Raw genomic sequence first — 16622 nt, 5'->3', positions numbered from 1 at the left:
AAGTAATGAAGTGGTGGACAGTAAAACTGAGACTTTGACCTAGAAACCTCAGATTTTAGGTTTAAAATGATTCAGAAAAGATATGCAGTTCCTATTTCAGCATTACTCACAGCAACAGTTTTGAATCGGGGTTGATACTTTATTTGTAATATTATTTGTTTTTACTATTATAGCAGTCATATTAATGCAGACCATGCCATGACCCTATAAGGAACAAGGTGAACAACACACACTAATCCCAGTTATAAGCTGTATGGAGACACAGGATGTGCATACGGTTATTTTTTGTTTCACAGATCTCTCCCTGATACCTGGGTCTTGTGCCCGCTGACCAGCCGGATGCTGCTGCAGTCCGACCAGTTGATGTACCAGAGGGTTCCTGCTGTGGTGCCAATGATGCCCATGTCCATCGAGGTATCAAACGCAGCGCTGACCGTCGTCCCGTCCAGCATTATCTCCTGCTCCAACACCACTGAGGTGCCACTGAGGGACAGAACAACAACAATGGGCAGACCTCGTTACTTAAGGATGAAATGGAACCGTATTTCCACTGTTTTGGTTGCTCGTTTAATCATTCATTTAATTTTAATCAATCAGTCAGGTCTAGCAGAAGGGAAAAGCCTCATAAAACGGCATTAAACCACTATATTTAGTACAAAATATACTTTGGGTTTTGACATTCAAAATCCACAAATATAAATACTTATTTGTCATATTGAGTGTGAGTACCTCAAAAACAATTACAAGAAATAACACATTTCTTCACGATGCTCCAGCTACTTTACATTAACTGAATTTTGAGTGGAACATCCATCTCTCCATGAATTACCCTAAATGTGCCGTTATTGTATCTCAAATGGAAAACACCTACCATCATGATGAGGTACAATGGTAGGTTCAATGTATAAAGACATATATTATGACCTTATACCATTATGTTATTGTTGCCCTTATGCAAAATGTTATATAGACTGAAATGAAACAACGCAGGTGTCCCACTGTGTGTGTAAACTGTATCCGGACGGCATCAATGCATTCATGCCACAAGATAAAGAGACATGTATACGGTCTGGATCTCCACAGGAAGAATAAAGCTGAGCTACAGACCTGTCTTCCCCGCTGCAGACCTTTTCCTGAGGCTTCATGCCCCGAACAGCTTCTACCTCCCACAGACGCAACCAGCGGGTGTTGCTGCCCGTCAACAGATGGGTCCCCCGACACAGCAGCACTCCTACACGAAGACACCAAATCATCCCATTACAACTGGTAGAAACCCCGGACCGGAACAAATGCAAGCCACACATTTCAAAATGATGAAAAGTGATGTTTTAGGCATTTAAAAAAATTAAATAATCCATGAATACAACACAAATAGCTTGAAGAGAATAACACTTTGGTAGCAGACTCCTATAGCAGTCTCGTCTGATGTTTTAGCTTCACACTGACATAGTAACAGTTGGACAGTGTCAGCGTGTAACTATGGAAACATGGCATTGAGAGGAACATTTTCCAAGGAATTGTGGGTAAGATTTTTCCCCTGTGAAAACGTAAACGACGCAAACGTTTAGTAGTCAAACACTATTGTGAATGTGTTAACTGTAAGAACAATAAAAAGTATTAAGCAACATTTTTTTTTATCCAAATTAGATGGTTAGAAAAAACCAAAAGGTCTATTCGTACCAATCTCTCCCTCATCAGCCTCCCAGGTCATGAAGCAGCGCTGTGTGTTTACGTCCCAGACGCAAACGTGTCCTCGATTGGTGGCGGTGAACAGAAAGGAGTCGGTGTGGTAGCACAGCGCCGTCAGCTCCACCTCGCCCACCTCTGAGGGGGCTTTCACCCTCTGCACCTACGAGTGTGAGGGAGATGTCAATCATTACCATTACCCAACAATGAAAGTACAGAACAAATACTTACCCAATCAAATATGTAGTTCTGACGTATTATGCTAGGGCTGCACGACATGGAAAGAATTACTGATGGTGATTTTTTTTAACGGAGATTTCAATCGTGATATGATTCAAAAATAACAGAGGGATTGATCATTTTTGCATCATTATTCTTATTGTCATGATATGTAATGATATGGTGTGTTTTATTTAGAGGATCCGTACCAAACAAAGGTATTTAATCAAGTTTTTAGAATGTGATTTCTAGGCCGGGACCATACAGTCGGGACATCTATGCAACACCACAATCAACAATACTGATATTTGTATATACTTTACTACATATTGCACTAGCCCATATAACCATTTCAATAAAATGCTGATTAGTTGTGCAGCCCTATTAAAGATAGTTTCAAAACACTTTCAAGGCAACAACGTGGAAGATCAATTACGAATCAAGTTTTCTCTGTGGTCCTTTACCTTGAGGTCTACATCTGAACCCTGTGTGTGGATCAGGCAGAAGAAAACCCCCTGGCGGCCCACGCAGGCCAGCTGGCCGGCTGCGGAGGGGTTGAACGCTGCGTCATGGAGCGGCCCCGACATACTCACACTGGACAGCAGCTGGAAGGTCTTACTGCTCCACAGAGCCACCTCTGGCTCAGAGAAGTCTCCTACGGGGCAAGAATCAGGGGTCAGTAGAAGCAGAGTCACATGGTTGGCCATGGCTGAAACATTGTCCTAATTTTAAGAATTTAACTGACAGAAGACAAGTCAAACTTTTCTATGAATTACTCTCAGGAAATGCAATTTGATTGTACTCTAACTTTGCTGCAAGGTAACTAACTACTTTTGCTGAAGCCATTTGCTGCATTAAAATCACATTGGACAGTTATGATTTATAAAAAGGCAACTAACTTCCCGAACTCTATATTTTATGCATGGTACTCTGGGACCTGTAGTATACAACTACATTTCCTGTTCCATATCAAAACAGGACTACAATATTAAGGGTTGCCACTTTATTTGGTCATGACAGTTGAATGCAATCTAATTCATATTTGACTGACCAACAGAGAGAAAGAAGCGATCGTCCCTTGAGAAGGCCAGACTCTGCACTGCCCCCCTGTGGTAGGAGATGGTACTCCGACAGGTTCCATTCTGGACGTCCCAAATGCAGATGAGGCTCCTGCTGGCGTTACTGCCTCCAGCTGCTGATGCCACCGTCTGAACAGGAAGAAAAACATACACACAACACTTTCAATTTATATTACAACTCCATTAGACTCAGGACTAACAATGCCGAACACGAGAAAGCCTGCTTCATAATCCTTGACTTCTTGGGCCCAAACTTTGTGGAAATATCATCCACAGACATTAGATACAGTACAATGGCTTTTGAGAAGACTTTTAGAAACCCACAGACTATGTTGGACAAATACATACATTTAAATAGAACCACTTGCTTTAATACTGCGATGACTAAGCCTTGTAGCCATTAACAACCCTGGTCCATGGTTATCTAACTTAATCGTCACATCGAAAGTGTCAACTTCTGTTCTATAAGAAGTCTGAGTGGTAACACCCTCCCATGGCAAGTGCTGAACACAAAGTGCTCCCACAGCATTGAATAAACCAAGCAGTATATCAAAGTGTCAAAATCAATCTTTCTCCTGAGCAGACATGCCATTTTTTGTCCCCTGTTGAGAATGGACTGACGGTGGTCGCATTGCCTGAATGGAATTGCCAACCAGCTAATGTAGCCAATTTTCTTTCCTGCTGAACTTACCTGCTGACGACTGTTAAGCCAATCACTGTCAAAGAACTGGGAAGTGTGGAAATAAACGTACCTGTGCATCATGTGTGACTGCGAGACAAGAGATCTCCTCGCTGTGGCCCTGCAGGTGTCTCTGACTTCCTGTGTGAAGATACTCCACCACCACCACACAGCCACACGAGTACGCAAACAAACCTGCAACAGAAAGCCATTCCTGATCAGGCAAAGCAATAACTAATACATTTGTGTAAATCAATTTATAATACCTTATTCTATTAAATCTTGCTTTAGTTAGAAGTTAGACTGTGAAGCATTTTAAGTTTAAAAGCTATATTTCATATTTTTCAAATCTGAACATTGATTAGAATGAGATTCAACATTAACAATAACCTTTAAGAGAAAAAATATATATTCAAAAATAAAGATATATACAGTATGGATACACATATAGAGCTTCATGTTGCAATATGAGAATTTCTCTGTATACATTTATTATTCACTAATACTAGGAATATTACTGCATAACACTTTAAAGCAATAACCTGGTTTCCAGCATTGATATCTTTATTAACACAAAACTGTATATATTGGAATATACATATGTTTACATATTTATTTGATGTAGTGCAATGTGGTTAAGTTCTTAAGTTCATATATATATTTTTAGTTTATTCTAAATAGAGCAACATGAAACCCAAGATTTGACGGACCGATTCCTCACAGTTTTTGATTTTACTTTTAATATAATAGTATCTTATAATAACCTCGGTCAGGGCTCCACACCATGTTGCTACGGCCGTTTCCATTGTAGCCGATGACTGCTTTCAGCTTTATGCCCTCTTCTCCTGCCTGAGGAGCCACTGCAGCCTGGATCAGAGAGGACATTAAGACCGGACAGAAAACAAACCAATACATCCAATCACTGCTGTCATTATACAAAGTGCTCTCTACCTGATCCAGAGTGGAGGTCTTGAAGCGTGGAATAAAGTGCCTGTAACAATCAGGACGTACTGGCTTCTTTCCTTTCAACTCAACTATATGGAAATGTCACATAATTAGAGATAAATACATTTGAGAAAGGACAATTGTGCCATTAAGAAGAAAAACAAATTGCAGAAAGAAGTTAAGCTTTGGTAGTTAGTAGGGATGCTCCGATCGATCAGCCGCCGATCGTTATCGGCCCATATTCACTCTCTGCCGATCGATCGGTGCTCTCTATAAAGGCCGATCAGGAGAGCCGATCACATGGCGTAAAATACATGACACCTTTCTCTGTGCGCGGCAAAACAAGCTCGCCAAAATGGCTTCACCGGTCTGGCAGTATTTTAAGGTGTCCGAAAAAGTCAATAAAATAGCGGTTTGCAACGTGTGTGAAGAAAGAAATCCTGCAGCTCCGCCCGCTGTGACGGACCGGTGAGCAGAGCGACACACACACTAAGAGTTAGATCTAACACACTTAGCTATTTGATCTACCTCTGGAACAAGCTAAACTAGTTAGAAATATATTAATTCTTCACTGTCGGGTCACTCATTACTGGATCAGTGAGCTGCATGAGACGATACTGACAGGCTGTCAGGAGAGAGAGAGGGAGAGAGAGGAACAGAGAGCGCTTCCGCTCATCTCTCCCGTGTTATTCTCCAAAGTTAATGTAAACCTGAATAATGTGCTTCATTTGAATGTAATAATTATGTTAGTTGTTGTTTGTGGAAGCTCCAGTGAATGAGCCCCATTAACTTAGTTTTAAACAACACTTTAAATGGAAGATCCCCATAGGCCCGCCTACACTGCGTTACTATAGTTACTACCCCAGTTACTAAACTATAATGGAAACGCAGCTTAAAGTGAACCTGGCCTACCAAGGCCAAACTAAGCTGTGCTAAGCCGTGCTAGGCCCTGCAGTGGAAAAGCGCCATTAAATACATGACTAATGCTAGCTTTAATGCGGAACAATGCAATGAGGCCCTTTACCAGCGTCCGTAAGACTTGAGTTGAGTGGAGATGTGTGGGTCAGTTCTGTGACTCTGAGGAAGGAGGATGGAGGTCTGGGGTCAGAGGAAGGGTCTGCAACTGAAGCGGGGGGGACTGTTGGGGGGTCATCACATATCGACAAGGAGCCCAAAACTGCAGGAGGGAAACAGGAGGGAAACGACGACTCAGGGTTACAATAAATGATCATCATCAAGCTCATTGAACAAGTATAGCAACACATGCACTCTTGAAACATGTGTTGTGAGTAAATGTTGGTGTTTCTAAAAGAAGTGTGTTGCTTGGCATGAGACATTTGTTTTTAAACTGGAGATTTCATTAGACATTTTGTTGTATATCTATACACTACGTCAGCAGGCATACTTCATTGTATATGCAAATAAAATCAACAAGCTCATGAAAATAATTCAAGTCTTTAAAAAATAAATCATATAGGAGCCGGAAATAATCCTGAAAGAACAATACAATCATTTGGTTCAACCGTTTCCTCCTTCAGGTAAAAACAAGTTAATATTGTTTGAATGTGTTTGAATCCCTCATAATGACGTATCAAAGGAAAGTGCTTTTGTCAACTTCTGAAGAGCTTCATAAATGGCAGTTACAATTGAACAGTTTTTCAAATCCATATTGGCATTTGAGAAATGACATTCAAGAAGCACACAAGGAAACACAATAAGTGTTGTTAGTGATATTTCAAGATTAGGGTTTAATGAATAGTTACAAACCTACTAATTTTAGATTTTGGTAAGGTAGATTTGTCTTATTTTGTTCTTGTGCTACTGGACAGAATTTAGCAAGATGACGCTACAAGTGCTTTCAAAGCTAACCATACAGATCACAGTAGATAGGGTGTGTTTGTAGGTCCTTTTAAAAATAGAAAAAAAATAACTCACCCCCCTGGTCAACTTGGTCGAGGGTGCTGATGTCGAGTCGTGGTGGCGGAGAGGAGGGAAGAGGAGCCGTGCGTCGAGGCATCCCATTGGACAACCGAACTCCATTCACTTCAGTGTGTGGTTGAACTAGGACATGAAAACACAAGACAAACAATGTATTACAACAAACAATTGAAATCCACTTAATCTGATTTTATTGTAGCATTAATACAACATTTCAATGAAATTACCTGATTTAGGGGCAGGGGTGTGTCTTATTACCAGAGGTGAACTGTGAGCGAGGACAGAGGGTTTCAGATATTCTGCCAATAAAACTACACGGTGTAACACACAGATAACAACATGCTACAGGGATTACTACCGGCTGTCAGTCAAAGAGTCGACAGCAAGTGCCAGGAAGTCCCAAAGGAAGATGGCGTCTCCCACTGAGACCACGCCCAGTTGGTCGGGGGTGAAGCCCACCTGGCGGATTGGCTGACTGTGGCCGATAAACATCTGGGTGAAAGAAACACACCTTTTAGTTCATTATTAAACAACATGAAACACTAATACTCCCACTGATCAATCCAAATTAAGACAATGTACTTGAATGCAACAGATTACGACATCATTACATTGTTAAAATCCTTTGTATTGTTTGTTTAAAATACAACAGAATCTGTAGTTTATTTTCCAGTGACTAATACTTATCGTAAACTATAAACATTTTAACGACCTGTGAGTTTATATGGAGCTGCATGTTGTAATCCCACACTTTGACAGCATTGTGTCCCGCCGTCAGCAGGAACCGACTGTCCTCACTCACAGCCAGGGACGAGCACTGGTGTTTGTGCACCTTGGACACCTGTCGGGACAGAAAGACAGTCACCAACAAACATTGGTTGGAAAAAGAATAACATGATTGCGTAGGAAGTAGGAACAGAACTGTACATATTAACACTCACTGATGTTAGTCTACTCTATTTACAGACATCTTTTACACATTTCCTACAGCAGACACAGCGTGAAAGTACTTTCAGGTAATTACCTCTCAGACCCTCTCAAGTCCCGTATTGATCTGTAGTACTTAACATAACATAGAATTACGTTTATTTATATAACACGTTGTTGAATAAATTAATAAATACATTTGCGAAGATGAAACATGACAAAAACATATAAGATAAGCCTTAATTTTCGCTAAATTGATTGATCAACTTTTAATACTTTTTAAGACCCCGCGGACACCCTGAATAAGCCATAAGAGGCATTTTTAATTAAAAAGGGAGAAACACAAATACTAACACAAAAATAAATTAAAGTTGGCCGTTTATAAAACACATTAAACTTAAAGCCTGCAGAAAAATAGACAATGTTATAAAAGAGGAAGATAAGAAGAAGATTAACCTTATTAATCCCCCTAGGGGAAATTCAGTTTTTAAAAGACCTGCCATGTGTAGAGAATTTTAGAGTAAGACTGAATAATGACAGGAAGGCATCATAGGGGTTTTATAAATGTGTCCTTATTTATATATAATAATCTGCCTGGTGTATAAAGTTAGCCTGTTAACACCTTAGGAAGCAGCTACTCCATTTGTAGACATAGAGTAAGGCGTTGTGGTGCAGTGGGGTTGTGCGTTGGTGGTGGGATCAGGGGAGCACAGGTTCAAACCAGGGTTTCCGTTAGCCGGTAATTACCGGTTTTTAGCTGGTAACATTTATAAAAAAACCGGTAAATTCAAAACCTGACGGTCAAAATGTCTGGTAATAATTAGGGATGCTCCGATCGATCGGCCGATATTCACTCTTAATAGTTGATCGGTGCTCTATATAAAGGGCCGACAGGAGAGCTGGATCTGATCTTATATGGACAGAAACGCGAGTGAAGTGTAACCGGAGCGAGAGAGAGATCAGATCAGCTGCTGAGTCTGACCGAGACAACGCAGCTCTGCAGGATCACCTGAAGCCCCGCCCTCTGTTAGCGAGCTGCAGGAGAAATTGACGTGCTGTCAGGAGAGAGAGAGAGGAGAGGATCCGTTTCTCCCGTGTTATTATTCAAAGTTGATGTAAACTTCTGAATAATGTACGTTATCTACTACAAGTAGTTTGTTTGAATGTAATAATTATGTTGTTTGTTGTTTGTGGAATCATTTATTGAAAATGAATCTGAATTTTTCGATCTGTTACGATTATAACTGAAGCAAATAAAAATGAGCCCGTGAACTGAGTTTTAAACTGAAGCATATCTGCTCATAGTCCGGTAATTACCTGCTAACGGAAACTCTGCTACACAACTATTATTATTATTGAAATATGACCGGTAAGTTTCAAATTAGTCCGGTAAAATAAATTCTGCCCGGACATTTGACCGGCGAGAAAAAATCCTAGCGGAAAACCCTGGTTTCAAACCCCACTGCAGTCAGCATGTCGTGTGTCCCTGGGCAAGACACTTCACCCCACATTGCTCCTGTGGGGCATTGTCCACACAGTACTGAGTATGTAAGTTGCTTTGGATAAAAGTTGTCTAACAAATGACATGTAATAAAAGTAAAACATAAAGTATTTTAAGAGTGATTTAGTTTTACTGGGAGGACAGTGAAGAGAAGTAGAATAGGAGTGATGTGTAAGTTATTCTGGTTGGAGTAGTGTTTATGTTCTGCTAATGTTGTAAGGCTCAGCCCGGTTACCTCTACGGAGGCAGGCCGGCCCTTCCCCCTGTCTCTTGGTGATGACCCCAGAGGATCTTTTTAGAAGATATGTGTGCGTGACCAACATGTTCAGATGGAGGCCGGAGAGAAGAAGGCACCCTCCGAGCAGAATCCAGACGGGGGGCTCTGCACGTCCCAAAATATTCCACATCTACATGGAGCAACTAGAGGGAGGTGGAAGGGGGACACAGGAAGAGAACAGGTTAATTTAAATGCAAAAAATACTTTAGATCAGAGGTGCCCAGTACGTCGACCAATGCTGGTAGACCGCGAGTCATTCATTAAAATAAAAAAAATCAAGCTCCGTTAAATAGACAAAACAGTTTTGATCCCTCCTTCCTTGTCCTCCCTGCCACTTAATTCAGGAGTTTACTTGATTGACAGAAAAAGCGACCTATCGCTTTCCAGTCTGTTAACCCAGAATGCAAAGCGATATAACATCAGTCAAGTGCCGGGTAGTGATGGGAATTCCGGCTCTTCTTGGTGAGCCGGATCATTTGGCTCGGCTCACCAAGAAGAGCCGGCTCTTTCGGCTCCCAAAGGGCTCTTCAGTTTACCACATATTATACCTTTTATAATTAAATCAAATGCCATGCCTCATTTCGCTCCATTTGCTCTTTCCAGCGCTGTTTTTGCAGGGGGCTGATTCTGTGAGCTGCAGCTGACCACGCCCCCCTGCAGGAGAGGGGAGCGTGCTCTGAGATCAGCTGCTAGGCTGCAGCAATTGTGCTACTTTGTGCACATTGTGCAAGCAACGATGTTTTCAAATCTGTAATCAAAAAGCTCCTCAAAAACACTATCGAAGCAGTTCCTGCCGTTGTTACGTTAGTTCAAACAGTAACAACGGACTACTTTTCTTAGCGGATGCATGTTAATTTAAATCAAGAGAGAGAGAGAGAGAGAGAGAGAGAGAGAGAGAGAATAACATGCCTATATTGGACTGATTCTACTCGTTTATTGTATTCCTTGTACTTATATTTGTGTTTTATGTTTAAGATTTCAGGACATGGAGTGGTTTCTTAGCCTGCTTGTTATGTGTTTCTTAACAGAGAGAGAGAGAAATAGAGAGAGGTTAACATGCCATTTTAGTTTTATGTATTTGTTTCTGCAAGAACCCAAATAGCGTTGTTGTAGTTATCCCATGTATACATAACACGTGTTATTCAGCTCCTTGCAATTTGGGATTTTATTTTTGGTTGGTAGACCTCGGTGAGCTGGTCATTTCAAAAGTAGCCCACCGGCCCAAAAAGTGTGGGCACCCCTGCTTTAGATGAACCGTTTGGATTACGATTGCAAACAAGCCACATGTAGTTGTTATGTGGAAGGGCAAGAGGGGTGGGGTGGCCAAGGAACTACCTGTCGTATTTTCTCTTTGTGGTACCCTTATTTATATAATTTGTATGTGTATATTTGTGTCTCTCTGTACAGGTGACTGAAAAAATTCAAAAAGTTAATTTTCGATTGACACTTGCTCATCAGTGAAGATGATATTGATTATGAGATGATTATGATAGACTGTAACAATATTCCTACGAAAATCAACTACAAAGAGTAAGTTATACTGTAGCTAACGTAAGGATTGAAAGAAAAGGTAAGCTAGTTATCCAGCTAAAGAAAATGTTATTGTTTGGCAAAAAAATAACTTTCACACATCCCCGTAACATCGCTCTTTGCCAAACTTAGAGTGAGCTGTTCTTCAGCTCTAGTTTTAGGTAAGGATGATGCTCCCTCACCATTCCTTCACAACTGTTATGTGGAACCAGATCTTAATTTAATGGGCGTTGGGACAAATGGTGTGATGCCGACGTTGTGTAAGGTACCTCATCCAGAGAGCGCGAGTCAGCGATGGTGACGATGTACTCCGAGGGGCCGATGAAAGCCAGACAGCAGCTGTCGCTGCTCACAGCGAGAGCGTCTGGAGCGTGCTCAGTGCCTCGAGCCACCACATTACCTAGCCAATCAGGAACAGAGAGAATCACACAACAGTGATGCTGAACATGGCTGCCTGATAAACTGTGATTCAAACTGGTGATTGAGAAACTCGCAATATCAATCAATTGATAATACACAACATATCAGAAAGTGTGTGTTATATTTTAAAGTGTTCTTTCCATTGTGAGATTTCTAATGATTGTAATTATGGAATCTAACTGAGGTGTGTTTGTGCAATGTTGTGTGTGTCGCAGCTTCCTCAACGGCGTTTTTCACACAAGTTGCCCATGTCTGTGTCTCTTAAGAGTCTGGCACTGTGGGAAATGTTGTCTTTTATACTTCCTTGACTACAGAGGTCACAATTAGGTGAACATATTTGGCCACTTTTACAAAACAAAGACTGGCTCTAACTGTGTGCATACATACACACAACTCTGATCACGTTGAGGTCTTCCTCTGAGGCATTGTAAAGTGCCAGAGAGCCCTGAGAGTCAGCGCTGTACATGAACTCCCCGTCCGGTGAGAAGGCCAGACCCACCACTTCACCTCTGTGCTGCCTGTATTTTATTGTTGTGAAGAAAGAAAAAACAGAAAGAACATGAGAATAAAAGCAGTCATTACGCTTTCTCCTGAAGGACAGCGTCTAAAAGCTTTTCTATAATGCATCGCAGAAAACACACACAAACGTCCTTGTTTGAAATTGTAAGTGCATGAGGTCCATCTGATGTATTTTCACATGCCATACAATATTATAGTTACTGCGCCCACACAAGCTTTTAGAATCCCAGATAGAAGTGCTCTCAGTGGGGCAGCTTGAGCTTTGACGTTAGTTAAGAAGTACTTGTGTTCAGCCAGCAGCTTGGCAGCGGAGATGTCGAAGACTCTGACGATGCCGGAGCTGAAGCCACAAGAGAAGACCTGCTCGCTGGGATGGAAAGCCACCGAGCAGGGGCTGTCCTCTGACGCAAAATCATACAACTAAGCACAGGAGACAACAGACATTCAGTTAGGTAAAGGTAAACCAATGGTAACAAAAGCAGGGGGAAAGGAGGTTTAACTATACTCATTTGTGGAGCGCCTTCAAAGCAAACCTTTACATTATTTGATATAACCTAAATAAGTTAAACCCAAAAATGTGCTTCGTGGTTTAGTTTGCCACAGGTAAGACAGGAGTGTATAGTACAATAATAATATCTTCAGAATTCCCCATATTTATCAAAACAGAGAGTTCATGCTCAGTTTTGCCAAGAAATACAGAAGACTTAACACAAAACAGTCTGACAGGAAAAAAACATCGACCACGGCATGGCTTTGCTTCAACAGAGAAAGGACAGCTGATATAAAGCCAAATGCCACCTTTTTATTGTATTTGTTAATTTTACGTCTTGTCTGGTTCAACACATTGAAAGCCATGTTGAATGATTATAATCAGAACATTCAAACAGTAGGAGCTGATTATTAGGGGAACATTTGTTCTGAAAACTCTTAAATGTGGTATTTATTGACCTGATGCAAGGAATCCATGTTCCAAACGCGCACGGTGCCGTCGGAGGAGGCTGAGGTTAGATGCCGGCGGATGCCATCCACGCTGAAGCCGAGCACCGTGTCAGTGTGTGACCTCATCACCGTGTTGTAACCGCGGCTGCTCACATCGAGGAAACCCAGGTTACCAGTGGAGGTGGCTGCCAGCACCCGAAGGCTGTCAGAAGAGACTGACACCAGGCTCACAGGTCCTTCATGCTCTGTGAGGAAGCACATATACATCTCATAGTTAGGAAGGTCGGTTCACAGAATGATCCAATTTTGATGTAATAATGTAGCAAATCTCCAAAACTGTGTTTAATTTTCAAGTTATCTCAGACATTATTATAGGTTTATGTTAACACAGGGTGTATGCAGGAATCCTGAAGTCAAATGTAAAACCTTTTAAGACCTTTTTTAAGACCCTTTCAATACATGTTAAGACCTCATCGCCACTTGGAGTTTTAACCGGTTACCTTGGCGACACACTTCACCTCACATTGACTATATACAGTATTGATTGTCCTTCCTCCTTATCTTCCAACCATTTGGACGCAGACTTGCATTTCCCCATAACGATGTTGTTTAACTACCGGCGTAAACGGACCTTTGCGCTATCAAGCAGTGAGCGCGCGATGTCCTGTTCAGATGACGTCAAACCCAACACGATGCCATAAATAAACTCCACAGAATCACACTACACACCTACGCAATGATTACATTCAGGCACACTGTAGAATAAAACCTCTTTGGACCATTTATATACTTATTGAAAACAAGCTACAAAATGTAATACCTTGGAAAATGCCTTTTAATACTTTTTAATAGCCTTCATTTTTCGCAAAATTGCTTTATCAACTTTTAATACTTTTTAAGACCCCGCGGACCCCCTGGAATAGCTTTGTTTGTTTAAAGATTTATATCATTGCGGCCCTCTGCGGAGGTGAAAGAGACTTTTATGTGGATCATGTTTACTGAAATCAATCAGGATAATGAAATCTCCTCCATGCAAACTATAACATGTCTAAATATATTGAAGATTATACAAGGCTTATGCATGCATCACTCCCAGTGGACTGGGAGCTGAAAGATATTGTAATTTTGATGCAGGGAAATATTAATCCACGCCCCGCTGAGCGTACCAGCCTCCAGGAAGACAGCGGAAAAATCCAGGGGCCAGAGTCTCAGGAAGCCATCCTCAGAACCTGTGGCGCAAAATGATGAGGACACACTGATGCTGTTGATGGCAATGCCTGGACCTGAAACACAAACAACATTATGACATTAAAGGCTGTTCCCCCTCTACCCAACCCCTGTTTTAAAGGTCTCCTATTATACTATTTGTAGGCATATATTATAGGTCTCAGATACATAAAAAACATGTCTAGGAAGTGTTTTGTTTAAAATAACAAACCGATCACCCATTTTAGCCATGCCTCATATCCCTCTATTTCAGCCCTGTTAGAGAAGTGCTGATTTCTTTAAAAAAAAAAAATACAGCAACGTCTCTGATAGGGCCGTGGCCGTAAAGCCAGCCCACATTTCCGATATTACGTCATATCGGCAGTAAATCTGGATCAGCCCCGTTGTACCCCCCGTTTTTAGGGTAGTGGGTAAGGAGGAAAAGAGAGAAGTTTTTTTTTTCGGATACTTTGTGAGTCTCCTGTCACACTGGGAACTAGGACTGTCCCGAATACCATTTTTCGGGCTCCGGGTATTCGGTAGTAATCAGCAGCGAATATTCGGCCCGCGCGGGGGCACAAAAAGTGCATTTTGCATGATACTGTAGGTCCCCTTTAACCCTTATGTTGTGTTCGGGTCTCCCGTGACCCGTTTCAAGTTAAAATTATATAATAACTACCCTTTAGTTTTTTTTATCAGAACAAGGCTTCATGATATCCTCCACAACAGATATATAAACACTACAAAACAGATTTTGACGATTTTGGCCAAGTCTGAAGGTCTCTAAAAAAGTGTATAATTTGGTGTTCGGGTCTGGGGAGACCCAGCAGAATTGTTTTGGGTGACTCGAGGTCAAATTTGGCCCAATCAAGATTCATCTTTGACTTTAGACCCCCCACCCCCTTCATCAACTGTAACAATAATTTTTCCCAACATGCACCTGGTCTCCCCTCCCTCTGCCCACCCCCCCCCCCCCCCCTCCACGGGAACTCGACCTTTCTCAAAGACACTAACACTTGAACCTGAACTCACACATGCAGGTGTGTAATATGTGGTGTAATGTGTTTTTGTGCCATAACATTAAATTACAACAGGATTGTACGGTTCTGAATGCATTATAAAAGTTAGTTATGATGTAGTTAAAACAATATTGGATGATAGTAATTCTTTTGTGTGTTTTGGACTGAGATAAATCATGACCCGCGAACACCATGAACGGCAACAGCTTTTGAACACAACACAAGGGTTAAAACATAAAAGCACAGACCTGAGTTAAAAGTCTGTTTCTCCCTGTGGTCTGCATGCTGCTGCTGAGCAGGTAACAGCCGCCTGACGTTTCTAACAACCATTCTGCTGTAGTCGATCTCAAAGATGTAGCCACTCCGACTGCTGGCAAATCTATAGGAAGAAATAATCTTTTAATAATCATGATTTCAGAGGATTTGGGTGTTAAATGAGATGTTTCAGGACTGGTTTGCTCTCTTACAGTGTTCGATCATCAAGATGCTGGTGGAAAGAGTTTCCCTCCTCAAAGGCCACATCGGTGAAGTCCAGTGAGTGGTAGTCACCCAGGTTGACGGGACAAGAGCGCAGCGTTCCATTCCTCACTCTCCACAGGCGGATATTATCCCGACCACATGACACCATCCTGAAACCAGCACAGAGTTATTATTTAATGACAAGTCTTCACAAGGCCTACTTTTCTCCTGCTTGAACAGCGAGCATCTTTCCACAGCTCTCACCGGGGTTTTACACCTTTCTTTACTAAGTGTGAGAGTGGACTCGAAAACACTTTGCAAGACCTTCTGCAAGATTAATAGACCTTCTCATTCTATACATGCAGTTGGAAAATAAACGTCCTCCTATTATTCGCTGCAGCATCCTGACATGACATGATACTCTATATGTGCAAGATGTGGATCATTGGCTGTCATGACATAATTAAATGGGGCAAAGCAGTTGAATCTTAACAGAGAAGTTGATAAATGCAAAGAAATGCAACATGCAATCAAGTACACTGCCAACAAATCTAAATAGAGGGTACCTTGTATCATCAAAGAAGGCCACCTTCATGGTGTGTATGTCCACATCTGTGTGAGCTTTGGCTATAATGCTCACTTCTCCACCTTCACTAACGTTCATAGTGTTCCAGACAACCACCATCTACAAACACAGACAGTCAGCTCACAGCTTTGTCGCTTGATTCTTATTAAGAGAATAACATTTTTCAGCCTTAGTAATGAAATAAAGTGTTGCTTAGCATTTTTTCATCAAGATCTAATGATACCCCTGGCTCTCCTCAGATTACGCTCAGCTAAAACTCATCACACTTGTACATATATTAGAAAAACTGAATTTTTATGTGAGAAATTTACATTTGTAGCACTTACAGTTTTATTGTGGCTGTCTTTACCCACTCCACAGAGAATACCACCGCTGTATGAGAAGCTTCGAAAAGGGGAAATAGCAAAAAAGACAACATTAGTAACTTAAACTTTGTATGTATTGTAAGAAATGTTCTGCAAATAATGATCTATTTTTGCATTACAGTGACTCACATTGAGAGACCTTCTCTAAATGATGACATTGACAGTCTCTTGAGAACTCCTGGTCATTATTTTTATACAGACAGGGTGTTATTTTTGAGCTACCGAGTTTTCATTTTGAGATGAACAAGTCACTATTTTGAGAAGGTTTCTCATTATATAGGGAGACTTAGTCATTATTTTGAGATATGAGGTCATTCTTTAGGAAATA

At 41.3% G+C, this 16622-nt stretch overlaps 1 protein-coding gene across 1 annotated transcript in view; it reads right to left on the bottom strand.

Moving 5' to 3' along the window:
* The window catches only part of wdr90 (WD repeat domain 90), a 31928-nt gene that overhangs the window by 5200 nt on the left and 10106 nt on the right, over positions 1 to 16622 (bottom strand). The window contains exons 14-37 of the mRNA XM_034106683.1: positions 16256 to 16313; positions 15910 to 16028; positions 15352 to 15513; positions 15133 to 15263; positions 13826 to 13942; positions 12669 to 12904; positions 12004 to 12140; positions 11589 to 11719; positions 11051 to 11181; positions 9329 to 9394; positions 8759 to 8768; positions 7259 to 7482; positions 6905 to 7038; positions 6774 to 6814; positions 6544 to 6669; positions 5633 to 5785; positions 4615 to 4697; positions 4428 to 4530; positions 3737 to 3858; positions 2957 to 3113; positions 2370 to 2560; positions 1681 to 1849; positions 1108 to 1231; positions 312 to 483 (exon numbers count right to left, since the gene is read on the bottom strand). Of these exons, the coding sequence (XP_033962574.1) occupies positions 312 to 483; positions 1108 to 1231; positions 1681 to 1849; positions 2370 to 2560; positions 2957 to 3113; positions 3737 to 3858; positions 4428 to 4530; positions 4615 to 4697; positions 5633 to 5785; positions 6544 to 6669; positions 6774 to 6814; positions 6905 to 7038; positions 7259 to 7482; positions 8759 to 8768; positions 9329 to 9394; positions 11051 to 11181; positions 11589 to 11719; positions 12004 to 12140; positions 12669 to 12904; positions 13826 to 13942; positions 15133 to 15263; positions 15352 to 15513; positions 15910 to 16028; positions 16256 to 16313 (3097 nt within the window). The remainder of the gene's footprint in view (positions 1 to 311; positions 484 to 1107; positions 1232 to 1680; positions 1850 to 2369; positions 2561 to 2956; positions 3114 to 3736; positions 3859 to 4427; positions 4531 to 4614; positions 4698 to 5632; positions 5786 to 6543; positions 6670 to 6773; positions 6815 to 6904; positions 7039 to 7258; positions 7483 to 8758; positions 8769 to 9328; positions 9395 to 11050; positions 11182 to 11588; positions 11720 to 12003; positions 12141 to 12668; positions 12905 to 13825; positions 13943 to 15132; positions 15264 to 15351; positions 15514 to 15909; positions 16029 to 16255; positions 16314 to 16622) is intronic.

The sequence above is a fragment of the Pseudochaenichthys georgianus genome, chromosome 19 (genome assembly GCF_902827115.2).
Source record: "Pseudochaenichthys georgianus chromosome 19, fPseGeo1.2, whole genome shotgun sequence".
Taxonomy (NCBI): domain Eukaryota; kingdom Metazoa; phylum Chordata; class Actinopteri; order Perciformes; family Channichthyidae; genus Pseudochaenichthys; species Pseudochaenichthys georgianus.
The sequence above is the reverse complement of the archived record's forward strand: the minus strand, read 5'-3'. Positions and strand labels throughout refer to the sequence as shown.